Raw genomic sequence first — 15,627 nt, forward strand, 5'->3', positions numbered from 1 at the left:
ATATATATATATATATATATATATATTAGTTAGTTAAAAAATTGAACTTATATTAATGTTAAAACGTCCCGCGTTCATCAAATTTGGTGTTAAATTTAAAATATAAAGTTTTAGTAGCCTAGTTGGTTGAAAGATTGTACTTGTTTTTGTTAGGTTGCAAATTCGAAACATACCTCTATCATTTTTTATTTTATTTTTAACCGTTTATGGGCGGGTCAACCCACAATCCGACCCAAGTATCCAAATTAACCATAACTCTCGACCAGACAATCCGAACACTTTAAAAATTAAGCATCATTATATATATATATAGATTAGAGATGAGATGGGTAACTGAAGAACCACAAAGGTCAAAAAGGTGGAGTGAACACTAAAAAAAGAGAAAAAAAATTACGGATTACAGATTTAATGAATTATTGGGCTGAATATTAGAGACTAGATACATTAGGAAGCCCATAATAATATGTAATAAATTATATAATATATAATAAAAATAAATAATAAAATTAAATTCGTTTTGATTTGGTTATTGAGTTAATCAGTTTATATAATTTTTTTTTTAAAATAAGTTTTAGTTCCAATAAATTTAAATAAAATAAATTGTCTATAAAAATGTTAATACAATACATTTTTTTATTAAACAAAAATTAAAGTATTTCAAACACATTAAAACAAATTCAGTTATTTTAATAAGCCTCTAGACCATCATACTATATTAAATTTTATTGATCAACAATAAAATAAATTAATAATCATTAACTTTATAATAAATAAAATATAAGTAAAGAAATACAGGTACAAGACATTTAAAGCATGCCTAAGCGGAAGTAGTATTTATTTAGCCCCAAGTATTCTCTCAGTCTTCTTACTGCTCTCTTTCAATCTCTATTTCTCTGTCTGTCTGGAACCCTCATTTCGATTCATATCCTCGGCAATTTAGCGGTTTCAATTTGTATTCTTTGCTCTTGAAATCGAACTTCATTTGTTAGCTTAAAGATTTTGTATTGAAGTAATCCGTTCTTTGTTGTTTCAGGAAATGTCCAGCCTTGTTGAGAGACTTCGGACTAGAACAGATCGAAAACCTAAATACAGCATTGATGATTCGGATGATGATGATGATGATAATGACGATGATATTGTGCGCCGAAAACAGAGGTCTGAGAATGAGAATTTGGAGAGGATAGTTAGAGATGATGCGGTGAGTTTTGTTATAAGTTAACTTCTCTTCTCATTTTGGTTTTGGGATGAATTCTCATTTGGGTATGAACCAAGAACAGCTTTTTGTTTCAGGCTTTCCTAGCATTCGTTTCTTGTTTTTCTTTGAATTTCATAATCTCATAAATTGTCAAGTTGAATGTAGTCTGATTCATTTGGTGAGTTAACTAGGAATAGAAAGCTTTTGAATTTTAGGCTTTCATAGCATTTTCTTTTCATTTCTCCTTGAATTTTTGAATTTGATTACTTATTAAGTGCTATCTAAGGAAATCAATCCAAATTTTAAATAAGTATAATATATTTGTTTTTAAATCATCAATTTAATTGAATTTCTATATGGATAATTTCTCTATTTGTAAATGGTGATTGTGCAGAGTATTGGAACTTGATCTTGTTGACCATTTTATATCTTAGCTTGTTTGTGGAACTATATTCTATATTCACGGATGGCTACTTGTCTTTGTAGAAAGATGATTCTTGTCAAAAGTGCAATGATGAAAGTGGGAAGCTTCTATCCTGTGAGACTTGTACCTATTCCTTTCATCCAAAATGTTTGGTTCCTCACGTGAAAGCTCCTTTTCCTACAAACTGGAGGTGTCCTGAATGTGTAAGAATGTCCTCTCTATGAATCTCATTTGTATGAAATGCCACAATGAAAACTATTTCCTCTAAATTACACTATTATGCTTGCAGGTAAGCCCTTTAAATGACGTTGAAAAGATCCTAGACTCTGAAATGCGTCCTATAGTACCCAATGATAGTGACTCCTTAGAGATGAGCTCTGGTCAATCGCCTGTGAAACATTACCTGGTCAAGTGGAAAGGATTATCTTATCTCCATTGCACATGGTAGCTCCTTACTGAGTTATAAAATGTTTCCTTACAGCTAGAATAGACATCATGGACACTAGGATTTATAGAGCCTTGTTAATCTTATATAACTCCATCTTTAAACTCTATAAAATCTTCTTCCATAAAGCTGGCTAGATTGGATACATTTTTAATTCTTGCATCAAATAATTTTTTTTGGCTTCTTAGTGGGATTAAGTTCCTTTTTTTATCCTCCACACCCTTAATTAATCTTCTTATTCTTCTACTTTATCCGCATTCAATAATTGATGTCTTTGAATAATTGTATTGGTTATTATTTTGTGTCTTAGGGTGTCTGAGAAAGAGTTTCATAAAGCGTATAAGGAATGTCCTCGTTTGAAGATGAAAGTCGTTAATTTTCACAAGCAGGAATCTACAACTAATAACTCTGAAGATGAATTTGTTGCAATACGACCGGAATGGACTACTGTCGACCGCGTCCTAGCTTGCAGGTTCGAACTCTGACCAATGATATTATGAGTTAGTTTTGAAGAACTTCACCTGGTTGGATAAAACTTCATTTTATTTAATGTTGGGTACTCCATCCTTTTGTTGGTCTTCCTGATGTTAATATATTTTTTTTCTGCTTCAATGTAATTACAGTTCGATGTCATATAGAGTATATTTTTTTTGCATTGTCTAGTTATTGATGCAAGCAATTAGGAAGAACTATAAAAAAAATTACTCCATGAAATAAGGAACATGCTACTGGTATTTACGTGCTTAGCTTGTAGGATATGACTTACCTAAGTTTGTGATAAGAGCTCTAATATCATCATTTATTATGCAGGGGTGATGATGACGAGAAAGAGTATTTTGTGAAATGGAAAGAGCTCTCTTACGATGAATGTTATTGGGAATTTGAGTCAGACATTTCATCGTTTCAGAAAGAAATTGATAGATTCCACGACATCAAGCCTAGGCGTCAAACCAAACGCAAAAGTAATGCTCGTGATAATGAAAAGGGAAAGAAAACAAATGATTTTCAGCCATTTGAAGACAATCCTGAATTTCTATCTGGAGGTACACCACCCGTCAATTGTATTTCCTGTTATTAGATATGTTTCATGTTTATTTAGCAACTGTGAGAGGCTAATTACGTTGATTTTCTTTTATGTGGAAATAAAGGCTCACTCCATCCGTATCAGCTTGAAGGATTAAATTTCCTGCGCTTTTCATGGTCCAAACAGACACATGTGATACTTGCAGATGAGATGGGCCTTGGTAAGTGGATCAGAGTCAATTCTATCTTTTTGTTTGATTGGTTGTGTTTAATTCCCTACATGCTATATACTATAGTTTATTTTTTACATTTTTATTTATTTTTAAAAAACATATACTTTGAAGTCAGCCATCATATGAAAGCAAAGAGTTTAAATGATGCCAGAATCTTGTTACTTTGATGCGTAACTTTACATTTGTGACTGCAATGAAATAGACAATAATTAGCATATAGACATCACTAATTGTATGCAATGATTGCAGGCAAAACCATACAGAGTATTGCATTTTTAGCTTCTCTCTTTGAAGATAACATCCGTCCACATATAGTGGTAGCACCACTCTCCACATTGCGCAACTGGGAACGCGAATTTGCAATGTGGGCTCCTCAAATGAATGTTGTATGTAATTGGAAGCCCCTAATCATAACAGTTTTCCTGTGACATACACTTTTTTCCTATATAAACGTTTACTTCCTGCAGGTTATGTATGTTGGTTCTTCTCAAGCACGCTCTGTCATAAGGGAGTACGAGTTTTACTTCCCTAAAAGCTCTAAAAAGAAAAAGAAGTCTGGTCAGACTGTAGTCAAAAGTAAGCAAGATAGGATAAAATTTGATGTCCTGCTGACATCATATGAGATGATCAATTTGGATACTGCTTCTCTGAAACACATACAATGGGAGTGTATGGTAGGATTTTATCATTGGATTGAGTTTTTTGCTGGATATATTTCTGTTTTTCTTCTTGAAGAAGTCTGACATGCCTGTGCAGATTGTTGATGAGGGCCATCGTCTGAAAAATAAGGATTCAAAACTGTTTTCCCTTTTGAAGCAGTTTTTAAGCAAGCACCGAGTGCTTTTAACTGGAACTCCTCTTCAGGTTTGTTTCAAATTCAATTGATATGGTATTGTAGATATTTTCCATGGAATACACATCCTTCTAAATTTGTAGCTATGGATTGGTGGCTTGAAGAAATGTCTCTTCTACCCACCGAGGGAATAACTTTAAGGAAAACATGTGGTCATCACATAATTGGTCAATTAATAGATGAATATTTGTATCTAATATCTTGTTTCAATAGACATCACATTAATTGTTAGATATTTGTGTTGAACTACTTAAGTTCTAGTGGTCCACCGTCTACTAAACCTAGAAGAAATGCGTTTTCTGCCAAGATTGTTCTTGCTTAATGAGAAAGAAGAAAAGTATAGATTGCTATATATAATCAAATTTAGTAACTTATGTAAAAACGCAAAAGTGATGAAAATGTTTTGTTTAAGCTTTAATTTGTCTTTAGGTTAAGTTCAAGTCAAAGGATTATTTGTCTTTTACTTCTTAATTTGTGTCCTATATATGTCATAGTCAGGACTTTCTTGTACACATTGTAACAGAAGGTAGAAGGCGGTCTAGGGTTTAGTGTTGTCCCATGGACGGCCATCATTACTCTTTGTTGTAGGTCTTGATGCTTTTTAATGTTCTGCCTATTTTGTTCTCTTTCTTTTGAGTCATGATATTGTGTCTTCCATTTGCTTATAAGGTTTTGTAGACAACAGTTTGTATTAGGATCTACCATTTGATTGTTCTTCAAAATTTGCTGATGTGTACTTTGGTTGTGTTACAGAATAATCTGGATGAACTTTTCATGTTGATGCACTTCCTTGATACTGGAAAGGTTAGAATAATTGCAGATAGTTAGTTTCTTGACTTGATATTTATTTCAATCCAAATTCATTCAGCAATAATTCTTGCAGTTTGGAAGTTTAGAGGAGTTTCAGGAGGAGTTCAAGGATATTAACCAAGAGGAGCAAATTTTGCGTCTTCATAAAATGTTGGCTCCCCATTTGCTTAGAAGTACAGTCCCTGAGCTATCTTTTATGCATTTTATGTTAATGCATATCATTTAATGGCTGCCATGATGTCATCTTCATTGTCTTGTTTTTCATAATTTAGTATTTTGTTAGGGAACATTCTTTCCTTTCTCGTGTTCATCACATTCAGTTCTACACATCATGATATCTAGATTTGGTAGGAAATATTTGTATCAGAAATATCTATATCCTTCTTCAATTATTATCTTCATTGTCCGGTTGTTTATATTGTAGGTTCATTAATGTTCTTTCCTTTCTTGTATTCTTCTCATTCTCTTCTACACATCTTGATGTCTAGATTTAGTAGGAAACTTTAAGAAATCTTATAAACTGATAAGGGAGAGGGACAAAAGACATGAATTTTTATTGCTTGGTTCATATGCTTTTCAGGAAGGTCCATATAAAATACCTATTGGGTTCAAATGGATTGACCTGACTAGTTAAGAGTTACGACTTCTTTGTTGATTCTAGCTGCTGCTGTTTTTTATATTTCTTTGGTGATTTTTGTTACAGCAATCTTACAATTTTTATTTTTATCACCACCAATTATGGAGTAATGTTCTGTTGAAGTTTGCATGGTTTTCTTTTGAATTGAAGAATTAACACATTACTCATTTGTCATTGATTTTGCTACAAATGACTTCAATCATTACTAATGTAGGAGTGAAGAAAGATGTGATGAAGGAGCTACCTCCAAAAAAGGAGCTTATTTTACGTGTAGATTTGAGTAGCAAACAGAAAGAATATTACAAGGCTATTTTGACTCGGAACTATGAGATCCTAACTAGAAAAGGTGGAGCACAGGTGAGATTGCAACTTTTCCAGCAAAAATGTGGGCATTACAATAACCTTTTTTTGCTTACAATTGTCTATTTTGTGGTACACTGAAAACAGATCTCTCTTATCAACGTCGTAATGGAATTACGCAAAGTCTGCTGTCATCCATATATGCTTGAGGGTGTTGAACCTGATATACCAGATCCGAAAGAGTCTTTCAAGTAATATATCATAATATCAATCTCTACCTTATTATATGAAATGGTAATTATTGAATCTCTGACTTCTTTATCTTCTTCTGTTTTAATTGGTAGACAATTGTTAGAATCATCTAAGAAGTTACAACTACTGGACAAGTTGATGCTAAAACTTAAAGAGCAAGGTCATAGAGTTCTGATTTATTCACAGTTTCAGCACATGCTGGACTTGCTAGAAGATTACGTAATCCACAGAGTATGCATAAGTTACCTGTTATCTATTGCTTCTTCACAGTCTATGATGATTTTTGTAGTAAATGTTGTTTCCGCCTCTCAGAAATGGCAATATGAAAGGATTGATGGCAAAGTTGGAGGAGCCGAGAGGCAAATAAGAATAGACCGGTTTAATGGCAAGAATTCCTCCAGATTTTGTTTTCTTTTATCAACTAGAGCTGGGGGTTTGGGAATAAATTTAGCAACTGCCGACACAGTTATCATATATGACAGGTAAATGCATGATCGATTGGGTATACTTATAAAGCTTGATATTAACCTTTTTGGAGTTTTATTTTTAAATCCGACTCCCCGCAGATGGCACAAAGGGGAGGAGAAAAAAAGAATCGTATGAAGCTTGATGTTATTACCTTCTATTATAAATTCTAATTACTTCATTGCTTATGTTGGTGCAGTGATTGGAATCCCCATGCTGATTTGCAAGCAATGGCTAGAGCCCATCGTCTTGGACAAACAAATAAGGTAGATAGCTCACTTTTCAATGTGTATTTTTTGGAATATGAGATATGGTGTATTCTTTTTTTTTTTTGGGAAAACGGTTGATACCATTTTATTAAAAATCCCAAAAGTGGGAGGGTCAAAAATCAAAGCTAGACAAACCCTAGCTATGACTAAATGATGACAAACAAAAGACCCTATTTAGAATTAATGAGACTTAGAATAATATTTCATAATATATTATGATTTAGGATAATTATATATAGTGGGATTTGATTAGCATACTATTATTCTATGATATCGTATAAAAAGTCTTTATTATGAGTTAACACATTATAAATGTTACAACTCTCTTATAATGCAACTTATACCAGTGGTTATCATTATATCCTTACTTTGCAGGTACTGATTTACAGGCTTATAACGAGAGGATCCATTGAAGAAAGGATGATGCAAATGACACAGAAGAAAATGGTCTTAGAGCATCTTGTTGTTGGAAAGCTTAAATCACAAAACATTAACCAGGTATGAAATGCTGGATCTGGTTTAACAATAAAGATCTGTGCGTTCAAGCATCAGGGGAATGATATTATATTTTTCACGTAAACTTTAAAGTTTTTAAATGAAAGTTCATTTCATTCAATTTCTAAAGTTTGTAATGAAGTTGGTTTTCACCACAAATTTTAGATTTTGCGAAAATGTGGAATAATGAAATTGTTACATCCTTTCGGTGTATATATGTATTTATTAATGATGTTTGTTATTAAATTATACAGGGGCATATATGTTGCTTCATTAGGTTGTACAGTAAAGAACGGATTTTTGAATTTGAGGATGGTATGCTTTTTTCAATTGAAGGATGATTAATTCTAGATACTATTTAATTACAGGAACAATTAAATGACATCATTAGGTATGGTTCAAAGGAGCTATTTGCTGATGAAGATGATGAAACTGGAAAATCCCGCCAAATTCACTATGATGATGATGCAATAGATAGGTAATTGTTATGCTCTTGTTTATTTCTTATGGGTACCACACAATCTGCTAAAATGCATCATTTGTTAGGTTACTTAACCGCGAACAAGTCGGGGATGAAGACAGTATTGATGATGAAGAAGAGGAGGATGGATTCTTAAAGGCTTTTAAGGTCAGTGATCTTGATTTCTCCATAGTTAGGTCCACATAATCATTTCTTACAACTGCATCATGATTAGGTCCACATAATGATTTCTTACAACTGCATCATGACTTATCAACAGACAGCTCATATATTTGCTGCCATGGCCACGCTTTAATAGAATATAAATATTTTTTCTATGCATGGTTATTCTCAGCCAAAACAATTGAGTCTATAATCATCTTGCTTTGAAAAAAACCTTGAATTTTCTCACATGAAGTGCAAGGGAATTGTTTTGGCTGAGAATAATCACATGTATACTCAATTTTATTATCTATTCCTATGCCTGAATTTTAAGAAACTGACACAACAAAACACTATAGGTAGCCAATTATAATTATGTTGATGAAGAAGAGAAAGGAAAAGAAGATGAACAGCCAGTCCAGCCTGCTGAAGATATTTCTGCCATCAACAATCCCGAAAAGGCAAGCTATTGGGAAGAGCTTCTTAAAGACAGATATGAAGTGCATAAAGTTGACGAGCTTAATGCAATGGGGAAAGGAAAGAGAAGCCGTAAACAGGTATTTTGATAATGTAACATTGATATAGTTTATGCTGTACTCATTTTCTGAATGATCTTGGTTTCTAGCCTGGTTTGTTATTATTATCTGAACTTGTTTGGAGAGAAAATTGCATAGAAAAGATCAGAAACGTGTAGCTAATTATGATTTTAATTTTGACTAATATATTCTTGTTAACATACATTGAGTTCAAGTGTTTGATGTGCTCGTTCAACATATGTAGATGTTACATATTGAGGATAATGACTGCGCTGGTCTGGAAGATGTAAGCTCTGATGGTGAAGATGATGATAACTATGAAGCTGAGGTTGAAGCCGATGCTGAATTAAGTGAGGGTGAGACTTCAGTACCAGCTATCCCTGTTGGGAAGAAGGCCTCCAGAAAGCGAGTTCGAGGTATAGTACATGTTCTTGGTATCATCTACATAATGTGGCTGGAAGTAGTAGTGATCTTCTAATAATTCTGTAACTTTTGTAGTGGATCTAATTCCTTTGATGGAAGGAGAAGGAAGATCATTGAGGATAATGGGTTTCAATCGAAATCAAAGGGCTGCTTTTGTCCAAATTTTGATGAGGTTGAGTGACATCTTTGCCTTGATTTTTTTAATTAATCTTTTTCAGTTGTCACCACTTCTTTTCTTTTTATTTTTTTAGTTAATAGCGGAAAATGGGAAAATCGTAGGGACAAAAGTATGACACCACTACTCAACACACTTGCCCCCACTATAAACTGTTAGAGTGGCTAATTATTATTGTGCTAAGAGTATCAGCATAGGCAATTTGCAACTGATGAGATCTCTCTTGAATAATCTTCCACAATGACTTTCACGTTTCACGAATTTTCATGCAATAAAAAGTGACCTTAAAAAAAAACTCTAACAATGACTGCAGCAGAATCATTTTTTGTGTGCGAGAATTTGGAAAGCTTCAACAATGACTCTTAGCATAATATCTTTCAACTGTAGCAGTCACAAGATATGACTAGTGGATTTTAGTTCATGGGATTCTTGTACACTACTATATTAGACAGTTTTACAAACACATACTAAATATTTAGTTACTCATAGAGTTAAGGTACTCAATAGGTCAAGAAAGCTTCAAATTACTGCTGCTTGCTCTGTGTTTAAGAGATTGTAATATCACATTTTTCTTACAGGTTTGGACTTGGTGAATATGACTGGGCCGAGTTCACGTCAAGATTGAAGCAAAAAACATATGAGGAAATTAATGAGTAAGTAATGAATTCATTGACCCCACATTATTTTGCCTTACTGTACAACTTTTAGGTTTAGTCTGTGGTGGCCAAATTATTGTTTTGGCTAATTTCTTTTATGGATAATTTATTTCTTGCAGATATGCTAATCTTTTTTTGGCTCACATATCTGAAAATATTACAGACGCCCCTACCTTTTCAGGTTATTGTATATTTTTTTGGGGAAAGACGTCATTGTATATTTAAATAATGTTGATGCTGCTTTAGAGCTCTTTCTTCCATAATGTCATATTTCTTCATCTCTTTTGAATTTTCAGCTAATAATCATATTTACTGCAGATGGTGTGCCTAAGGAAGGGCTAAGAATTGAAGATTTACTCGTGAGGATTTCATTGTTATCAATGATGCGGGATAAAGTAAGTTAGTATGCTTGATACAGTTATCTCTCTGAGTTAAGAAATTATATTTTTCATGATTGGGTTGTTGCTCTACCCCCTCTCCACAGTTAAAGTTTGCCTCAGAAAATCCTGGCAGTCCACTTTTTGAAGATGAAATACTGCTTTGCTGCCCAGGCATTAAAAGTGGAAGGTCTTGGAAGGAAGAATACGATATTTTGTTACTGCGTGCTGAACTGAGGTATGTAGTACATATATATTCAAGAAGGAGCCTTTCTAGTGCTTTGAAAATGATGAAAGATAACAATAGTGATTGTGCTAATTTTCTGAGAGAGTTTTTTTTAAGGGCTTGTTTGATGTGGGTTAAAGTAGTATAATTTAAAGGATCATTTGTTTTAATGGTTTTTTATCTTCAATATAAAGGCATGGTTATGGACGTTGGCAAGCAATTGTCGATGACAAGGATCTGAAGATTCAGGAGCTCATTTGTCAGGAGCTGAATCTTCCCTCCATGACTGCTCCAGTCTTTGGAGCCCCACTAGTGAATGAAGCTACATCTAGCACTGAATTTCCTGCTGCCAGCAACGGAGCACAAGGGCCTCAGGATATTGCTTCATTATCCCAATATCGAGATCTGCAGAGAAAACTAGTTGAGTTTGTTAAGAAAAGACTTCTTCTTTTGGAGAAAGCCTTAACCCTGGAATACCAAAAGGAAGTCTACGTAAGTTTCTACTGAATTAACTTACTAGCCTACTACTCTATCTTCTTGGGCCTGATTGATCCAGTGTTATCTAAGAAAAAATATCTAGATTGTAAAACTAAAATCTTGTTTGATGAAAAAGTAGATTATTGGGGTTAAAATTTACTAAAATATGGGGTAATTTGTTATATTTATTAATGATTTGATTGATTAAGTCAGTGATCAATGGTATGATAAAGGATTGATAACGCTGATCATTGTTTATTGATACTCTGCAGGGATATGGCTCTCCTGCTGAAGCAGAAAATGCAGATGTTTTCGTTGCTGAAAGCAATATCGAGTTGCCAGAGATGCAACCCTTGTGTAAGTACCAATTATTTGCTTCTACTTAATTTGTTAAATGTGGGATGGTATTAGTTGAGTAAGGTTTATCAGTAATTCACTAAAAAATATTAATTTTGAAATGAAATGCCATTTGAGAAGCAGGTTTTGACATTATTTTTCTCATCTCTCTTGTCTACTCACCAGCTGCAGCAGAAACCTCAGCAGCAACTGTTAATAAGCCTGATCATTTGGAATTGGCCCGTCTTTATAATGAGGTATGTTTATATATGGAGGGCTAGTTTAGTGGCAAATGACTAATCTATTATTTATAATGTAGATGTGCAAAGTAGTGGGCAAAAGCAAGCAATCAGGTGGTTTCCAGTCGAGTGAGAACAACTCCTCGCTCGAAAATATTTCCCAGGAAATAAATAGGATTCTGACGCCAAGTGCACCGTCTAATTCAACAGTGCCGCCTGGAAAACCTGCTACATGAAATGAAACGAAGGTGTTAATTTTGTCTGGTCGGTCTGTAATGATTAAAATCCATGCAACTGTTGTAAAACTATTTCTATACAACTGATGTTGCATCCGCATGTAAAATGAAAAAAAAAATCAGTTGCTGTATCGAATAGAGTTTTGATCTTTTGTCTAGCATGATACATTTGTACAGGCCTGATACAATGGCTTTCTGTTTGCTAACCTAGATAGGTTTAGTTTCAAGATTCATGTTATTTAGTTGTTAGTCCGATTGGTTTTATTATGTTGTTTAGTTCATTTTTGCAGTTTGGTTTGGTAGTTGCGGGAAGCAATTTACTTTTATCATTCCCCAAATTTTTAGGTCTGGTTTTGAACTGGTGAATTTGACACTTGATTCTTTTAATTTAAGGAACAAATTCTCATTAAATTGCACTAAATATAAATATCAGTTTTCTTAGATGCTCTAGTCAAGATCATTTGTTAGTGAACAAAAATATTTGTTTATGAGGTGATCAATCAAATCATACATATATTGCAAAACAATGCTAGTCTTTAAAGAAAGTACTTAGGCAGTCTTCTTGGAGATTATTTTTTTTTTATTATGAATAAATACATTGACCAGTTTGAAAACACATAGAAGTAGTGAAGGCAAGTTTGAATAAATATATTATATATATAATTAAAGTATATTTTAAAATATTATTTTATCTAAATTAGTATTTTAATAAAATATTTAAAAAAAAATTAACTTTTTTTTTTCAAAACTAATATATATTTATTGAGTAAGAAAATACAATAATAGTTCATCGCTGAAAAAAACTAACAAAAAAGTATAAATTTTATTAAAGCAAAAAGTATAAATTTTATTAAAGGAAACGAGCCTAAGAGTAATTAGATCTTGTAGATGAGAAATAAAAAAACTCAATAAGACTCTCAAATACTTTAGTTGTATATATATCGTCTCTCGAATTTTTTCATTTTCCCTTTATTCTATCTGTCGAGTTATCTTGATTAAGTTCAAGTGTATCAAAATATTTGTGGTCAGTGAGAAGTAGGTTTTGAATTTATTGAAAGTTAAGTACATTCCAAGTAATCAGTGAATCAATTTCCTTGCAATCCAATGTGCGACAAAATTGAATTCTCTCTTAGTTCAAACTATTTTGAAACTTTTTTAATTTTAAGACATTTAAAAATGTCTATTTTTATTGTCTCGCCTTGTGGTATGTATTAAACTTTGATGTTTTTGAGATTTTTAATAATCAATTACAGTAAAAAAATATGATAACAGTTGTAGTTCCTCCGCCATTTCTTTGTTAGTTTTAAAGCCTCTATTTCAGAAATTATGACATCAATACCATAAAAAGATTGTGTCCCTCTTATAATAATTTCTCCACTTGGCATGCACAATATCAGTTCAACATAACTTCTTTTCGTACTTTTATTGATAACCGTATCTAAATGTGCAATGATTTGATTTGGATAAATTTGTTCTTGTGATTCTTTTAACTCACTTTTAATTGATTATCCACACAATTTTTCAACTTTTCAACTGATCATCCTCTCTCTTTTTAATATTTTTTAAATTTAAGAGTATCAAATCCTATAAAAATAATCATTATTGTGAAGATACTTACTTTGAATATTTGATTTATGTCAAATATTTTTGACAAAATCACAATCAAGAACAACATGTTTAGTTGTTTAATGTGAGTTATTACATGGACTACACATAATATGTGTAATCACATATTTTTTAAATATTCATTTTTGATATCACTTCTTTATCCACATAAATTTTATTTTTATTTTTGGTGGGCACTTAAAGTTCTAAATTTTTCCACAAATATGAAAATTATTTTATAAATTATTCTTATGGTTGATCTGAGTCTCATCTAGATAGCCATAATTAACGTTATATACTCCATCATTAGACTAATCTCAAACTTTAATATCATCTTCCTCTGCACCTTCCTCTGCACCTGCTATACACCTGCTAAAAGGATTGACAAGATTTCTAACATTATATAATTATTGAAAATTTGTGCAAGAATTTCAATATTTCAGCTTTTTCCCATCATCAAGTAAGAGTTCATTGACATGAGTTTGAGGAATATTATATGTGCTGTTTAGTTTGGTACATGATGGAATCCATTTATGTTCTCAAATCTTGGTTACCTTACCCAATATAATTTGTCATCTCATATTATTATCTAGGAGACCCTTGCCCTAGATAATACTATTCCAAATCCATGATGAATTAACTTAGTCTTTAACATCCCAAAATGACGAGCTTGGAAAGTATATAGCCTAAAAGCTTGTTTGGTCAACATAACTCATGAGTATATAGCCTAAAAGCTTGTTTGGTCAACATAACTCTATTCATGCTCTTACAATCTTCGAATAACATTCATAAGGTAATTTAGAAGTGATTGTAAAATATTTTTAATTAAAACTTATTTTTTCGTTTGTGATTAAAGTTTGGCTATCCAACTGTGAACATATCCTAATATGTTTATCTCTAAATTATTAAACATTTCTTTTTTTTATCTCCCCATTCAAGTGAGATACCATGCTCTAAATTATTAAACATTTCTTTTTTTTATCTCCCCATTCAAGTGAGATACCATAATAAACTCTATTCATGTGGGTTAAGAGGAATATTTATTAATCTAGAGAGATTTTGTTGGACTTATTAGATGTGCATTTTGACTAAGTGATGCATGGCTTACTAAGATTAATGAGCTGGCTTACTAAGATTAATGAGCTGACTTGATGCATGACAATACCTATTGAGAGTATTCGTAATTTTTATAGTCTCCCTTATATTAGCTTGCCCAAATAGAACTGAATCATCTGCAAATAGAAGATTTGGGATTTTTGGTTCACTTCTTCCAATTTTGATCCTTACAATATCACTAATAACAATTAATTTATCAATAAATTTTATCAAACCTTCAGTAGCAAAAGAAAAAAGTTACGGAGAAAGTGGATCTCCATGAAATTAATTTGATATGAGACTGATGATATTTTCATAATCATTTTAATCTATTTATCAGAAAATCTCATTTTAATCATTCTTGGAAAAGGAAGGCCCATCCAATCTATAGTATGATTTTTTCATATCAAGCTTTAAGAGAAAATTCAATTGTTTTCCCTTCTTTCTCTTTCTGAACATATGCATGTTTTCTTGTGCAATGAACACATTGTCTTGGATTTTTCTTCCTTTAATAAGTCGATTCATTAGTGGTTGTAATCGGTTAGCCATTACTTTTGTGATGATTTTATATGCAAAATTGCATAAGCTATTTGGTCTATATTGTGTAACTTTTATTGGATTTTTCATCTTTGGAATGAGACTGATAATTGTCTTGTTGAGGCTTTTCAAAATCTTGGCATTGTGGAAAAATTCAATGGCTAAATTAACAATATATGTTTTAATTGTGTCCCAAAAGTGATAAAAATATTGTCTAGACAAGTCATCGGGCCTGGTGCCTTATTTGGATCAATGTTAAATGTAGCTTTTTCAATCTCCTCCTTTGTTGGAGTTGGTTAACATTTAATTTCACTCAAATGTGACTTTTGGTTCAATGTAGTCGAAGAAATATGCCATGTTTCTCGTTCCACCAAATTTAAATAAATCTTGATAATATTGTCTAATTAAATTACCAATTTCACTCTAACTTGTTTTTCATGTTCCAAAATCACCAACCAACCTCTAAAATTCATTTGTTTCTCTCTTGCCAATGGTACTCATATGAAAATATCGTGTGTTTTTGTCTCCAGCTTGAAAGTATTTTATTTTTGCTCGATCCTTTCAATACTTTTCCTTATTTTTCTACAAAGATCAATTTGTCTTTCCATATTAATTATGTTCTCTATGTCGTGATGTGGTGGATCAACATTTTGTAAATGAATGAGGTCTCTTTGGAGTTCCTTAAT

The 15,627-nt window shown here is 32.3% G+C and overlaps 1 protein-coding gene across 1 annotated transcript; it reads left to right on the forward strand.

Moving 5' to 3' along the window:
* Nucleotides 1-821: 821 nt before the first annotated feature.
* Nucleotides 822-11,931, forward strand: LOC124928850 (CHD3-type chromatin-remodeling factor PICKLE-like). Its single transcript, XM_047469103.1, has 31 exons — nt 822-942; nt 1,034-1,198; nt 1,682-1,822; nt 1,909-2,063; nt 2,375-2,536; nt 2,875-3,107; nt 3,213-3,308; nt 3,570-3,706; nt 3,788-3,994; nt 4,077-4,184; nt 4,927-4,977; nt 5,057-5,156; nt 5,835-5,977; nt 6,068-6,171; nt 6,265-6,403; nt 6,485-6,654; nt 6,837-6,903; nt 7,282-7,404; nt 7,770-7,879; nt 7,948-8,029; nt 8,383-8,580; nt 8,804-8,975; nt 9,058-9,154; nt 9,736-9,810; nt 9,933-9,994; nt 10,132-10,208; nt 10,298-10,428; nt 10,611-10,908; nt 11,166-11,250; nt 11,416-11,486; nt 11,549-11,931. The coding sequence occupies exons 2-31, from the start codon at nt 1,037-1,039 to the stop codon at nt 11,702-11,704; spliced, it is 3,912 nt and encodes a 1,303-aa protein (XP_047325059.1). The 5' UTR covers nt 822-942; nt 1,034-1,036; the 3' UTR covers nt 11,705-11,931.
* Nucleotides 11,932-15,627: the final 3,696 nt, after the last annotated feature.

The sequence above is a fragment of the Impatiens glandulifera genome, chromosome 3 (genome assembly GCF_907164915.1).
Source record: "Impatiens glandulifera chromosome 3, dImpGla2.1, whole genome shotgun sequence".
Lineage (NCBI taxonomy): Eukaryota > Viridiplantae > Streptophyta > Magnoliopsida > Ericales > Balsaminaceae > Impatiens > Impatiens glandulifera.